The sequence below is a fragment of the Lepidochelys kempii genome, chromosome 5 (assembly GCF_965140285.1).
Source record: "Lepidochelys kempii isolate rLepKem1 chromosome 5, rLepKem1.hap1, whole genome shotgun sequence".
Lineage (NCBI taxonomy): Eukaryota > Metazoa > Chordata > Testudines > Cheloniidae > Lepidochelys > Lepidochelys kempii.
Window position 1 is genome coordinate 110,485,480 of NC_136384.1, and position 16,250 is coordinate 110,501,729.

General features: G+C 40.9%; 1 protein-coding gene across 1 annotated transcript in view; it reads right to left on the bottom strand.

The window, feature by feature from the left end:
• BNC2 (basonuclin zinc finger protein 2) overlaps window positions 1-16,250 on the bottom strand; it is a 393,119-nt gene that overhangs the window by 116,261 nt on the left and 260,608 nt on the right. The window contains exon 3 of the mRNA XM_073346265.2: window positions 12,253-12,355. Coding sequence (XP_073202366.1) covers window positions 12,253-12,355 — 103 coding nt within the window. The remainder of the gene's footprint in view (window positions 1-12,252; window positions 12,356-16,250) is intronic.

The following is a 16,250-nucleotide window of genomic DNA, read 5'->3' on the forward strand; positions in this document are numbered from 1 at the left end:
CCCTTCAATTCAAACAGTGAGAGAACATGAACATTTAGGGTAGAGAGATGACATCCCGATACAGTGCAAACAAAGCACGAGGCATGAAATGGCATCCTTGGACTATCTTCATTTCACCCCATTCTCATCGTTGTCCTAATTTAATCTACTTTTAGGAGACATTCACTCAGTCACTGCAGATTTTAAAACATTGTGGAGGTAGAGTGAGGACAGCATTTTCTGATCTGGAAGCAAAAGCAACCTTTCCTTTGGATTTTTACAGTATTTAAGAACTAGCAATGGAAGCCATTTGCCAAATTAATTTAGTCTCTGATAGAGTGACACATATGTGATCTCTTAATTTACAGCTTACACGTACAAATGTTCACACTTAGTTAAAGGTTTCTTAATAGATTTTTAAAAATAAAAGTGTGTTGATCATGGGTGTTTTATACATACCCAAACAATACAGCTAAGCTGACAAATGCCTGTCTTCCTGCGTCACGCATGCTTCTTGAATGACCAAAAAAAAACCCAACAGAAAAACAGACTAAATTTCAGTTGCATGTACGCAGAATAAATGTTATTTTAAAAGTCTGAAGGAAATCTTTCATTAATTTCTCTCTCTATGATCTGATTCCAAGTTGAAAAATTTAGATTGCTACTAGGTTTATGTAGCCGAAAGCAGAACTACCGTTTGTTCACAGACGTTGCTTTGCTGTCTGCTATTTTTTTTATCCCTTTACAAAACTTTGAACCCCATCCAGCTTTGACACACTGCCTCTTCAGTTAATAACTATCAAGTTTCCCCTTGTCTCCTGTCTACTTTTCTTTGAGGCAATTGCGCACTCAGCACCCCGAGATAATAACACACATCTATAAGATAAAAGCAATGGCATTAATGTAATTGTCTGCCTTTCTGTCTTTAGCCTAATCTTTTTTTCCCTTCAGTTTTGACTGCCTGTGTGACACCTGTTTTTGTCTCCTCTGATCCTACGACAGGTTTTCCGCTGACAAGGTTTTTGCCTGACAGAGATTCTGCCAGACAAGAACATAATAAAATATGAAGAACTGCTTGTCAGAGTTTCTGCCAATGCTCACATGAAATAGGGAAAAAAAATCCGGACTTTTTTTTTTTTTAAGGGGCCCTGCGATGGTCGCTTTTGGCCTGTCAGGAAAACAGCCTCCCAGGCCCATTCCTGCAAGCCAAACAGGTGTTTTCTTTTATGTTTTATGTATATATATGTTTTTTCACCAATAGTGGAAGAAAAAGTTTTCCCTAAATTATTGCCTGCGATATGAAGGTTAGAAGCAACTTTGACTGTTTGGAGATACTCCATGAGAGGGGATATATTTTAAACTCAGGAGTGAACCTGAAAAGAAAATTAAATTTAAAAAAATCAGTTCTTTTTTTCCCCATTGATGTCTGGTATGATCAAAGGGATTGAACTGCTAGAAGAGATAGGAGAGCCCCAGTCTCTGTTCCCAGACTAGAATATGGACTATTAAACAGCCTCAGGGTGGGCAGGCTGTCTAAGTAAAAAACCAGGACACCTGTCACTGAGGGCAGGGGACGGTTAGGGAGGTTTGCATGAAGGTGGGGGGGGCTAGAGAGAGAGGAAAGAAGCAGGGAGAGAGACAAGAGAACCCAGTGCTCCCTTTCCTCCTGCTCTTCAAAAGCAAATCCCTCTTGCTCTTTTCCTGCCGCCATGTGGATTTGAGAGTCTATGTGGAGGAAGACTGAAGCAAAAAAGGAGATCTCCTTGGACTCCCATGTGTGGGCAGGGATGAGCAGGTGTCAACATGTGACAGGCCTGGTAAGGATGGTCCTTGTGGAATGTATGCATTCAGCCAGCAGTCTAGTTGGCTGATGTGCCCTTCAGGTGGCCAGAGTCTGCAGGTTACAAAATCAGGACAACACTGATAGGGACAGACCATGAGAACAGGGACACAGTTATCTTAATGCATTAATATAACTGTCTTTCCTGGCAGATATGGCCACTACTGAGCAGTGCATGGGCCTACATTTTTGTTAAATTATTGTTGAGGATTACAGTTTGTAACAGAAGTTACCCATTTCATGCACCTAGGTTCCTTTGACTACCCATTCATTTTACAGCTTTCCTCCCTCCCGTTGCCTACTCTCCAAGCATCTTTGCCTCCTCCATACCCCTCCTGAAGCATCCCTCCTTCTACACTACAATGGGAATGTGGCCCTGCTGTATTTGTGCTGGAAATAGCATCTCCTCAATAATTTATTATATATTGTTGCATGTAAGCAAGTTTGGGAATCCTGGATTAAGAGACTGAATTTGGATCTTCCCAAGCTTCATTGTGCCACATTACATAATTTGTCTGGGAGATGCTCATCTTTAAATTAGCCTTAAAATTGTAATGAAATATATATCATGTATTAAAAAAAACCACTCACTTGGGCGGAGTGGAAAAGTATCATTTTGTAAGGCTGCTTTAAGAAGGCAACAAGGACTTTGTTCTGCAAATTAAGACCACAGTGGAGTTTCAGGCTGATAATCCCCAAATCACTATTGGCTGCATGAGCCTGAGATGGCCAGCAGGCTGCCAGCAATCACCAATTGGTAAAAGCGTTGTTCTTTTTCAAACATTACAAAATGAGGAGCTGAAGCTAACCAATGTAACCATGCAACTGTACACTTAACTAGATAACTATATCTATGCCAAGTGCCTTCTGAGAAGTGTTGAACACCCTCAAATTCCCACTGAGACCCTTCTGCCCTGACATCAGTGGTAGCTGAAGATGTTCAACCCTTGTAATATCAGGCCCTGTGACTAGTATTACCCTTTTAAACATCTGTCATAAATATAAAGGGGAGGGTAAACACCTTTAAATCCCTCCTGGCCAGAGGAAAAACCCTTTCACCTGTAAAGGGTTAAGAAGCTAGGATAACCTCGCTGGAACCTGACCAAAATGACCAATGAGGAGACAAGATACTTTCAAAGCTGGAGGGGGGTGGAGAAACAAAGGGTTCTCTCTGTCTGTGTGATGCTTTTGCTGGGAACAGAAAGAATGGAGTCTTAGAACTTAGTAAGTAATCTAGCTAGATATGCGTTAGATTCTGTTTTGTTTAAATGGCTGAGAAAATAAGCTGTGCTGAATGGAATGTATATTCCTGTTTTTGTGTCTCTTTGTAACTTAAGGTTTTGCCTAGAGGGATTCTCTATGTTTTGAATCTGATTACCCTGTAACGTAGTTACAATCCTGATTTTACAGAGGTGATTCTTTTTACTTTTTCTTCTATTAAAATTCTTCTTTTAAGAACTTGATTGCTTTTTTCATTGTTCTTAAGATCCAAGGGTTTGGGTCTGTGTTCACCTATGCAATTTGGTGAGGATTCTTATCAAGCCTTCGCCAGGAAAGGGGGTGTAAGGTTTGGGGAGGATTTTGGGGGGAAAGACGTTTCCAAGTGGGCTCTTTCCCGATTATATATTTGTTAGATGCTTGGTGGTGGCAGCAAAAAAAGTCCAAGGGCAAAAGGTAAAATAGTTTGTACCTTGGGGAAGTTTTAACCTAAGCGGGTAAAAATAAGCTTAGGAGGTTTTCATGCAGGTCCCCACATCTGTACCCTAGAGTTCAGAGTGGGGAAGGAACCTTGACAACAACATTCTTTTCTACCCCCACCCCACAACTAAAGAAGACACTTGTGGGTGATTGCCATAAAGTTCATGTAGTGTGACCATTTCACACAGCTCCAGTTTAAATACACTTCAGCAAATTTGACTGCAATCAATTAGAATATAATTAGAGAAGTCTTTCAGGGTTTTAAGTGTATGCTTTACAGAATACATTTTCTGTTTCTGAAATCTGGAAGGGAATGGGATAAAAAATTGGGAACTCTACTAAATTAACCAAGCAAATTTCCTCATAACGCTATAGCTTGAGTCAAAGTTCTTCCTACTAAGTCAAGGTAACACTATGTTTTTCCCATCCAGTGATTGTCACATTCACAATATAGAAAGCAGAGGTAAAGTTACCCAAGGCCTTATCATTACATTATAACATCTGAAAGCAATATGCAATTTTTATTCTCACCATCAAATCCTTCTCCCTGTTTTAACCTTGTGCTTTTAGATTGAATGGAGTGGTTGAGTTTGTTTTGTTTGTGTTCTGCTTAACCTGGTGAACTCTAGTTAATTAAGATGTTCCTATAAACAATTAAGCTTCCTGAAGGATTGTTCGCAAGATATAAAATGTATGATGTAATAAAACATAATAAACTGGTAAAAGGGTTAGCACATCACAGCCCTTCATGTGCAGCAGGATCAGTGTTACGGGTTTCATTATTTAAAATTCAGGTAACCATGACTGCTTGTTAGGAAAGTGCCCAAATTGACAGCCACAGCTCAGCTGAGACTCCTGCTCTGAAGTTCCACAGTACTGGTCCTATGATGCTCAAAATCCAGCAGACAGTTCCAACCAATCTGCTATTGCTGTGCATTCAGAGGCTCAAGCCACATCTTCCCCAGTGGTCATATAGTTAACCCCTATGTCAGCACACTTCACTGATCATGCTCAAGGGTGCCACAGGCTTTCATTCAAAGAAGAAACTGAACTGTGAGCTGCTACTGTCCCTTAATAGAGGACTATCAATGAAAGCAAAACTATCCTTCATTATGCTTCATTAACAAAATTAAATTACTAATATTTTTGCATTGTCCCCATATTTTTAAAGCCCCCCAGGTGTTGGTAAGTTCAAATAGAAAACTTTTCTTTCTACCAGGAGTGCTGCAACAATTAGCATAGTGGGGGAGCTGAGAGCCATTGAACCAAACTGTAAACCTGGTATATGATGGAAACCACTTCAAGCCAGCACCCTTAGTTACAGCATCCACACCCCTTACTGGCTTCTCTCCTCTTCAAGGGAAGGACCAGCTTTTGAAGACTTTCTTACCTCTCATCACTGGAGGAAAATCTATGTGGGCTTGTTTATCTCTAGATGAAGGCTAGTTTGTAAATGTCACTTTAATAATATAACTTAACAAATGGGCAAGTAATTATAATGTCTTACACTTCTATAACAACTTCTAACTAAACATCTCAAAATGCTTTACAGTTAGTTGAGACGCCACAGCTGTGAAAGCGGGTATTATACCTATTTTACAGACAGGGACTCGGAGACCCAGGGACATGAAAATGACTTGATCAGGATCACACAATGCATCAGTAGCAGAACTGGAAATGAAAGCTATGGGCCAAATACTGCTCTAACATTACACTTTGGGTGGGGGCGGAGAGAGGAGAAGCTGAGAGGAGCAGAAAATTTGGTGCGGAACTTTTGAATCTCTGTCCCTTGCATTCACCAAAACATCCCACAGTGATACTCCAGTATTGGAAGCAAGCTATTCTTGCCCGTAATTTGTGAGGACTCTGTATGATCCATTTGTATTTACACTCAACTGAAATATTTACAGACACACAAAACCAGAGGAAAAAGACCAATACATTGTGTGGTTTGTTTACATGGATACTTTCCTTTAAAGCACACCAACTGTAAGCTGATGAGCAAGGAAACAAACTGAACAAATACATGGTCCTCCCAGGTCAGACCAAGAAGGGATCACTGATTTTAGGCAAAAACCACCCCCACAAAAAACCCAGTTCTGATTATACCTTACTAGAACAAAAAGAAAATGATAGATTAAAGAGACTTTGCCCAGGGAGGTACATGAACCTGGATGTCTGCTTGGAATCTCAGGAGCAGTTAAATCCAGTCTAGAGCTAGATTAACATTACTTTTATTTTAAAGTCACTTTAACAGCCATGAAGACTTAGTTTTTGGTCTTAATAACCAGATGGAGAAGTAACTAAGAGCTAAAGAAATTCCTTTACAAAGATGCTTATGGAAAAGTCCTATATAATTGAAGAGGGAACCAATAGGTTTCTATAGCCACTTAATATGAATTTACTCTGAAAACCTATACAATTTAATTGAAAATGTGGTTTTAATGAGCATCCTACAGTATTCTACAGAAGGATTATGATTCTCTATTAAATTCTACAGGACGGTTAAAAATATAGAAATATTTTCTATTCAAATCTACCTACAGTGTGCACACATACATCTCTCCCGCCCCCCTTGCAATCTATGCCAATTTTTAGCCAGAGAGTTATACCTGTGACCTCCTTTGGTTTTGTGTCAGAGCTGAGCTCTGGCTTTGTAAATGTAATGCTCCAGATTTCTGTCACTCAATAGCTTTGGACTGAGATAAATGTGATAACACAGAAAGGTTTTTAATTTAACACTTTTTTTTTTCCATGCAGCTCATGTTAAAAGTCCTAAACCTCCGCATTAAACCACATCCTCATAGAAACTTGTACAGAGAGTCTGGTCAGGGAGAGATGAAATTTCTAAAATTTTCAGTAGCTGATAGGACAATAGCATTTCTCTCCCCCTCCTTTTCCCTTTCTCTCTCTCTCTCCCCACCATTCCCTTACCTGACAACTTTACAAATTACCATATAGAAATGGCTGCTCAGCCATTCGGAATGAACAAGAAGTCATAGTCATGTCATGCATGTGAATTTATGATAGAGCACTCTCAGTTCCTTGGTGAGGGTCATTGTTTTGATTGTTGGTCTCATTTACAGCAAGTTAGTGTGTGCATTATACAAAAACTTGACAGCAGAAAACTATTTCCCCAGCAAGATTAAAGTGTAACCCACATAGTGAGGCTGGGTATTAATACTCGCTGGATGGCACCTTTTCAACCAAAAGGAGTAATGGCTTTGCACTATGTGATGCAAAACTCCAGTCAATTTCTGTTTCATTAAATCCACCAAGGAATTTGAGCTCAGATTTATTAGAGAAAAGGCCTGGCCAGCACCCAGCTTAGAGAAGAGGTCATGTGAAATTCAGAGGACAGGTATAGCAAAGAGAGACGCCCAGAGCACAGTGTCTAGAATAAAAGGCCCTGCCCAGAGCTTCCCTGCTCAGCATACACCAAGAAAAAAACCTGGCACTGTTTACTAGCGAGCTAAGGGCCAACTTATTGCTCTGAGAAAAAGTCCACTTTTGCACAGGGAAACGAAAATAAATATTCACAGGATACTTAATTGCCCTCAACAGCTCGATTCCCCTCAACAGCTCGATTCCAAGAATACTGTGAAATTCAACTAGCTCAAGAATATTAATAGTTGCACAATATATCAAGAATGGGTCTGTATCCGACATCTAACTGAGTTTAGATGGGTGACCAATTTATGGGTAACGCAAGAAACTATTTTTGATTATATGACCATTTTTCAGCCAGTGAATTCAGAGGTTTAATAAACATCCAGTAGAACTGACAATAGTGAAGTCTGATATAGTGGAACTCCATTTGTAGTGAAACAGAATGAAAGTCCTGACTAGTTTCAGCACGTTGCGATATGCAAAACATGTTTCTTCTCATTGTGAAATTGTTCTGTGAAAAAATAAACAAATCATTGCAAGAGGGTAACACTGTATTTCCACTGATACTGTATCAGGTCAGTAATTCAGTCGGACTAGATATCACAACTGTGGTACATCTGGTGGCATGACAGTTCATATTCTTTTATCAATGACAGATCAAGTGGACAAAATGCTGAGTCAATGTAATCACCGAGATTTTATTACTGCCTAGCATAATTCTCCTCTCTCACCGGCCTAAAGTAAGATTTTTTTTGTGGGGGTGGGGGAGGTGGGGGAAAGGGGGAAGACATGCATGTAAAATATCATTATCATCATCGTTAAGGTTGAACAAGTGAATTTTTGTACCCAATCTGGTATAGTTTTAAGGCTATTTTATTAGCATTGGTTACTTGTCACACAACCAAAATATTAGGAGAGGCAGCTACAGTGTCTACTCAAAGTATCTGATTGTTTTCTTTAAAAAATACCAAATGGCCCTGGACTACACTAAATCAAAGTGCCCACACAATTTCACTGTTAAGATTTTATTTATTTATTTCGTATCTTATGGGTCATATAAAGTGACTTAAGATTTTTTTTAACCCTTGTCTGTTTTACTGCTCTAGGCCTCGGAAATGGCTTATCCAATTTAAATGATTTATTTTTTTGTTTTAGAAAATAAATCTCCATCCAAGCTGACAATACAAATGCCAAGCTTCAGCTGGAAGGGAATTAAAACAGTCCAATTCTCTACATCCCCTTAAAAAACTCAGTAATACACACTAGATACAACCAATTCCCTCCTAAGCATAGCAGTACTAGAGAAGGGGGCTATACTCTATGCAGTTTTTGTCTTGAGCCTTAAAAACGCTGATGGTAGGATTACCACTATAGTGAAAGGGTGCAGGGTCAAAACTCAATAAACTGAACTTTTGCCAACAGAAACATTTATCTTGCCACAAAAGAACTGCTTTGATGAATCTGCTCTTATACTGACATCCTTCTTTGGCACTTCTGAATAGAAAAGAACTGAACTTGTAGAAAACCTTTCCTTTCAAGAAGCGCACAGCTCGTTTTAGGTGAGGAAAGAAAAACATGAGAAAGACAATGGAAACAGGAAAAAGAAACAGGACAGCAGTTGCTATGTGAAATAATACCACTATGGCTGTGTGCCCTTTCCTTCTTGGCTCCAGAATTCCAACATTTGAAATGGACAATTATTAGCATGAATTAACTCTGTGTGGATGAGTCAGGGAAAACATCAGACAATTGCAACTGAGGTCTATTTTTGGCCTCTTCAGTTAATTATGATTCTGGGTTATCAAGCTTGGATATGCTTGGTACTTCTTATTGGAAACACCTATTCTTTGATAAGTGCATTTAATAAAACATTACCTCATCTATCAAGAATATGAGTGGAAATTTGTTAACGAAAACCAGAAGTAAACCTCCTAATTAATGCAGTAGGAACTACCATTTGCATTCACTGAACATTAAAGTACAGTGTTTAGGGCTTAAAGGAAGTAATTTTTGAACAGTAAAATGATTCACGGATTTTAAAATCCAGGTGCAACAGTACAATGAATTAATCAGTCTCTTTTTGAATGCGCCTCTCAAATTCTGGAGAGTAGCTAAAGTCAACAAGTCAAGAAGACTCATCACAAAGTCTTCAGGAACTAATTTATAAGCCTGTGCTTTGAGTGTGCATTTGCAATATACATCTGACTAGCCTTATACTGCCATAAAATGTAAATACTTTGGCAACATCTACTTTAAAGGAGCTAAAAGAAAAGAAAATGATTTTCTGCAGGTTCCGTTTCTAAAATATACACTTTTGTTAATATCTATTCAAACTCAACTTTTCTATTTGAAAGCACTACAGCATCGAGCAAGTGGTGTGCCCAGTGTTTACAGCATTCATCTTTCACCTTTAGCACCGGGGCCATTTCTGTTATACGTATGGGGTGGCCTCACACTATCTTCTAATATTCCAATTTTCAACCCATCCACTTCACAGAAAACTACCAACCAGAGAAATCAAGCCACACTGTTATGTGGAGTTCTGGTTAAAAGCAAAAAAAACCAAACAAACCGGGGTTACTATAGTCCAAACTAAAGTCCATGCAGCAGGCCATATGATTACAAATATTCAACATGGAGAAGTAATTTGTCTGGCCATTGGAAATAAGCCAGATAAGTCGTCTTCCCTCCCCTTTGAACAGCAGACCATTGTGTGCTGATCCTGCACAAAGCTGGATGTCTACCTGAACTACAAAGACACTGTGATGGCCAAAAGCCCCGAAGAATGTGAATGGGCCTGGTTATATTGCTAGAGCACATATCTTGTTTGAAATTTTGGGGAACAGAAAGAAGCTTTGCCCAATTAGGAATCCAGTTCATAATTCATCAGCAAACCAACTAGCTACTTGTTTGTTTTACCTTCAGTATTATCAGAGGACTTTATCCATTCATTACAAAGCAACACAGGAATGGATCTGTACCTGCATACTGTGACGTTCTGTACCTTGAGGGAACACCCTGCACCCCCATATTTTTCCTTATAATATGATTGTGTGGTATCCAATGCAAAGTTTGTCATGTTGGGTGTCTTTGGAAGGCTCATAATGTACTGAGCATTGTTGTTATAGTGATGTTATAGTAACTGTTGTTACAGTAATGTTTCAGGCTATAATTTCATGTATACAGTTATGATGCTGAAAATGAGTCCCCATGGCTTAACGCAAATCCAGGCAAAAACTCCCCAAGAGCAGAGGGGCAGTTCACATCTCATCAGGGCATGTATGGGACAAACCCAGCCCAGCCTCACAGGAACAAAGGACACTGTCCTAGGCAACAATAAAGGATCTGCTGGACTCTCGAGTAAGTCACCTTCCTTCCTTTGGTCAGTTTGGGACTGCGATGAGGTAATGCTCACCTGACTCGGGGGGGGGGGGGCTGGCGCAAAGCCAAGAGGGAAGAAAGGATATGATAAAAGGAGGAGGCGTTTGCCATGGTCTTCCTCTCTTCCACCTCCATCTACAGACATCACCACCAAGCGACTGAAGTGCTGATCAAAGGGGAGAACCTGGCTGAAGGGCAACCAGCCAGCCTGTGGTGAGAAGCATCTAAGTTTGTAAGGGCATTGAAAATGTTAAAATAAGCTTAGAATGCATTTTCCTTTTATTTCATTTGACCAAATCCAACTTGTTGTGCTTTGACGTATAATCACTTAAAATCTATCTTTGTAGTTAGTAAATTTGTTTGTTTATTCTACCTAAAGCAGCGTTTTTGGTTTGAAGCATGTCAGAGACTCCCCTTGGGATAACAAGGCTGGCACATATCAATTTCTTTGTTAAACTGGCAAATTCATATAAGCTTCCAGTGTCCAGCAGGCATAACTGGACACTGCAAGACGGAGGTTCCTAGGGCTGTGTCTGGGACCAGAGATATTGGCTAGTGTCATTCGGTTGCACAATCCAAGGAGCAGCTTACATGCCAGAGGCTGTGCGTGAACAGCCCAGGAATGGGGGTTCTCACAGCATAGCAGTGTAAGGCTGGCTCCCAGAGTCCAGGATTGGAGTGACCTAGCAGATCACCGGTCCGGATAACACCAGAGGGGAACGTCAAACATACTCCTTTCCCTTCCAGGAATGGGGACACTTTAAAAGCCCCCTAGAACTTCTTGCTTTTCAGTTTTGTTAAGCATTCAGTCACGATTAGTTTCAGCACACACACATTAATGCATTACATAGATACGCACAAAATACATAGAAATCAAAGACATTTTAGGAGAAAGATACTGATCTTCTCCTTCAGATCTTACTGAAATAAAACAGAATTTATACAACACAATCCACTGGATGCTTGGCAAAACTGAGAATGGAGAGTATGCTTGCTTCGGGGCCCACAGTCTGAACTGTAAGAAGGAAACTCAGACATACATTTCTTCTGCAAAGATAGCCATCTCTCTCTCTCTTCTCCTGATGTTCGTGAAATCATTTCAGAAGAAAATGTCTTTCTTATTTGTCTTCTAATTGTGTCTACTAAAACTATATTGGACATGGGCAAGATACACATGGTTTATGGTAGGTTTGTGACTGACTTCTAAATAAATAAATAAATAATTTTTAAAAAAAGGATCCAACCCCAAGCAGTTGGTGTATATTTATAAAATTTATTTAGATGCAAGCCAAATACATGAGCCCACTCCAGCCCTCCTATACCCACTTTAACATAGGGAAGATAAGATCAGCTGCTAAGCCATATTATAAGGCTTTCATTCAGCCACAGAGGATATACCAGCTTTATTCTGACATCCCGGCTCCAAAAAGCTGACAGTGGTATGTTTGAGTTTCCATGGGAATTCAGTGACTCTTTGGCTGCTGCATATGTGCAATGTGAACTCCACAGTGCAACCATACTATAAACATCTTGTTTTCCTGCTAAGAGCTGTGAGCATAGCATTACTGCTTGGAAACTAGAATATGTTCTCCGAGCTATACACAGTGCTCAATTTGTGCCAGGGCTGAGCCCAGGCACCTCTGAGCTTGGCAGTTCATAGTCCCGGCACCTCTGGACTTGCTGCACCAGATATGAATGTAAAAAAATTGCTTGAGACCTGGCACTACTTTCATTACAAATGAAGCACTAGCTTTGCACATAATGTTAACAAACTCATTGCCTCCAATGACACTTGAAGCCACTGCTGGCATAATTGACCCTCTCTTCTCAAATGTAGAGACTGCTTTAAAAAAAGCACACACTCGTGTGTGCATGGACAGATATAGCTATTATCATTATTTAATAATAATAAATGAGATAGAGATGGACAAAACAGAGAGGATAAAATAACAGATATTTCTTACCATGTGCCACCCAGCCATGTTTACAATGGTCACAGGTTCTCAGGTTAATCTTCCCTGGCTGGAAACATTCACATGTGCAATTTACCAGTGTACAGCGGATGGCCTGGAAAAAGAAACAAATGCACATAAATATCTTACCAGATAATTTTTTTTTTGTTCTTTAACTATCTGCCCATATGGTGGCTGGGATTTTTGAACATAAAGAGAAAGAAAAAGAAAAGAAATTCTAAAATGCAAAGCATTGTTAATTCTTTTACATAGGGTTTATTTTTCCTTTAAAATGCATATATCAATATCCCTGAGCAATTATAAAAAAAGTCTATTCAATAATAATGTATTATATTATTCCATAGGCTGAATAAATTCTTAAATTCTTTAAAAGAATACAGACCAAGGACTAAACTCAGGCTTTTTTTCCAATCAAGTGCCTGAAGGAAAATGTTGTTATAGTCATGTCTTCACATAGCACTATGTCACATTGGTTAGAATCAAGAGTGAAACATGCACATAAAAATATACATAAAGGCAGAGCGTTGTCCAAGCATTGTTCTCATGTTTCCCTGTTGGGATTCACACAAGATCTAATTCAGTTAAGTATCAGAAGGAAGCCACCGGTTTGGGAACTGGCGTTCCCAAAGCAGCAATAAAATGAGAGAGGTACAGATAGGACTGGCTCATGAGATACAGCGTAACTTTCCTTTGCATTCATAATTTCTCTCTGATCTCCACACATGCCCTTTACCTTTTTGTCTCATATATTTATTAAAATATAAATGTTTTCCACTTTTTCTTAAAAGGAAATCTACTAAAAACACAGACTGAATATTGAGATTTAAAATCTGGACAATGAATACATCTATCTAAACCCAATCTTAAAACTACTTTAAAAAGCTAAGAAAGTTTACTTTAGGAAGTGTGGGGAAAAGAGTTCACAGAAAGTCAGCATAAATGTGGTGAGACCTGTGTTTCTAAACAGTGCAAAAGATGACCTGTGCTCTTCAAACTGCTACCAATAAATTTATGGCTTGCATTTAGGTGTAATTTGCATGGAGGTTTGGGAGACAGAGCAGGCTTAGTCTGATCATTCACAGATTAACAATCTACTGTAACTATCAGTGCTTCCCGGAAAAGATATCTCTACTGATTTAGATGCAATCAATGATTACTTGGGGGTTCAGTAGGGGAAGGGAGTTTGGTACCTATGACTGCAGATACATGGGAACTTTATCAATGCTGTTACCTTACAAACCTCTCCTAGATGCTTCCACTTAAAAATCTGCAATACCTGTAAGTAACAGGAATGATCTTCCCTATGCTGAAAGGATCAGATTTGTAAGGAAAACAACATTAAATATTAGCATGGGCAAGCTAAACTCTTTGTTTGCTGACAATGAAAGGAGTTCAAGCTATTTTAAACATTTTATTTATTTATTTGAATCAGACACAGAAACTTCAAGCCATTTGTGGTTTACTGACTCACTCAATCTGTGTTTCTCTGCTCGATTTCTGAGGCAGGAGTCCTTCCTCCCTCCCATCCAGTCTGCTCTTTTACTACCTTTGACTCTCAAAAGCCCTGACGCAAAAAAATATCCAGATATTTCAGGGACTTATTCCCAAAGTCAACTGCCTTTACTCATTAGCTAGATTGTAAAACATTGCTGTATGTATCATTGATTAAAATAATTAGTAATATGAAATATAAGGGCAAAAAAGAACTGCTGACTATGCAGAATAATATATGTGTTTGTAGGTTACAAGGAAAAAAATTCTACTGAAAGGTCCCGTTTCATGTTCAATACTTTATTGATTCGGTAATATTTCAGGTCTCCCCGGTCAGTAATGGTGTCTTTCTCTAATATGTTCATTAATTAATGAACTCTGTAATTAATTGTACTGCAAAGAGAATGAAGGCATGACAAAATGGAATGGTATTCCTGTTCTACTGTAAGGGATTTTTTTTCCTTATAAACAAATGCCTTATTTCACTTATTTTTAAAAACTTTGTTTGTACCAATCTGTTGTAGATTTGTTGCATTTCATGTTACTGCTACACGCGCGCACACACCACCTGAAATAACGTCAACTGCTAGGGCTGCTTTATTAAAAGTTGACTAGAATTTCCATTATAAACCCACCTCTGTTTTCCCTGCCCCCAAGATTTGCATGTTGCCCATAAAAACTGGAATCAGGCTGAAACTTGAAATACGGCACAACATTTCAGCCCAAGAATGACTTTTCTCTCACCCCTTTGAAAATGATCCACTTAGCCATTTTAAAATGACGAGCTGAAAAAATGTTTACCAGTTTAGAGTTTCTTTTCCTCTTCTGTGACTAAAAAAATCGCTTAAATCGTCTTGAGGGTATTACTCTACTTAGTTGATTATGTGTTTCCCACATTAAGAACTTATAACATCAAAATGACATAATATTTGAAAATTCATGTAAACTTTCCACAAACATAAAAATTTCTCTTTTTAAAATAGGTAAATGAGAAAACCTTACAAAAGTGATAAGTACTTTTTATTAAGGTATGTAATCAGGCCCAGATATTTAGCCCAGCCTTAACTGGGCCTCTCTTTTTGCTCCACAGGAATCTTGATACTTTAGGCCATAATCTGGCTTCAGAGATGCAGGTACATGACTATAAATTTTAATGTGAACCATGTAGCATTTCTGAAAGATGAAGATGATAGCCTGGTGGTGAGGATGTTAGTTTTGGGGCCTGGGAGTCTGGTCAGCAGCGCAGCAGGGCTAAGGCGGGCTCCCTACTTGCTGTGGCTCCATGTGGCTCCTGAAAGCACTGGCATGTCCCCCCTCCGGGTCCTACACGTAGGGGCAGCCAGGGGGCTTTGCGGGCAGCCACGGGGCTTTGCACGCTGCCCTCGCCCCAAGCACCAGTTCTGCAGCTCCCATTGGCCAGGAACCGCAGCCAATAGGAGCTGCATGGGTGGTGCCTACAAATGGGGCAGCGCACAGAGCCACCTAGTCGCACCTCTGTGTAGGAGCTGGAGTGGGGACATGCTGTTGCTTCCTGGAACTGCTTGAGGTAAGCACCACCTGGAGCCTGCCTCCACTCCTGTACCCCTAGCCAGAAGCCCCCTCCTGCACCTCAAACCCCTCAGCCCTAGCCAGAAGCCCCCTCCTGCACCCCAAACCCCTCATCCCCAGCCCCACCCCAGATCCTGCACCCCCAACTGGAGCCCTCATCCCTCCCACACCCCAACCCCCTGCCCCAGCCTCCTCCTACTCCCAAATCCCTCATCCCTGGCCTCATACCAAGGCCTGCACCCCAGCTGGAGCCCTCACTCCCTCTGCACCCCAACCCCCTGCCATGGCCCAGACCTCCCTCCCACACCCAGAACCCATTTCTGGTCACATCCCAGAACCCATACCCCTAGCCCAGAGCCCGTATCCCTTCCCACATCCCAACCCCCTGTCTCAGCCCGGAGTCCCCTCCCATACTCCGAACACCTCCACTCCACACACCCTCCCCCAACAAAGAGCACCCTCCTAAACCCCAAACCCTTCATCCCCAGCCCCCTCCCAGAGTCTGCACCCCTAGCCAGAGCACTCATACCCACCTGCACCCCAACCACTTGCCCCAGCCCAGAGCACCCTCACGCACTCCAAACCCCTCAGCCCCAGCCTGGAGCCACCTCCTGCACCCTAAATCCCTTATCCCTGGCCCCACCCCAGAGCCCTCACCCCAACCCACTGCCTCAGCCTGGAGCTCCCTCCCACACCCTGAACTCCTCATTTCTGGCCTCACCCTGGAGCTCACACCCCCAGCTGGAGCCCTCCCGCACCGCAACCACTGAGCCAGCCAGGTGAAAATGAAAAAGTGAGTGAAGGTGGGGAGAGCGAGTGACAGAGGAAGGGGGGATGGAGTGAGTGGAAGGCGGTGCCTCGGAGGAGGGGCGAGGTAGGAGGCAGGGCAAGAGTGTTTGGTTTTGTGCAAGTAGAAGATTGGCAACCGTACTCCGTGCCTAAATTCCCCA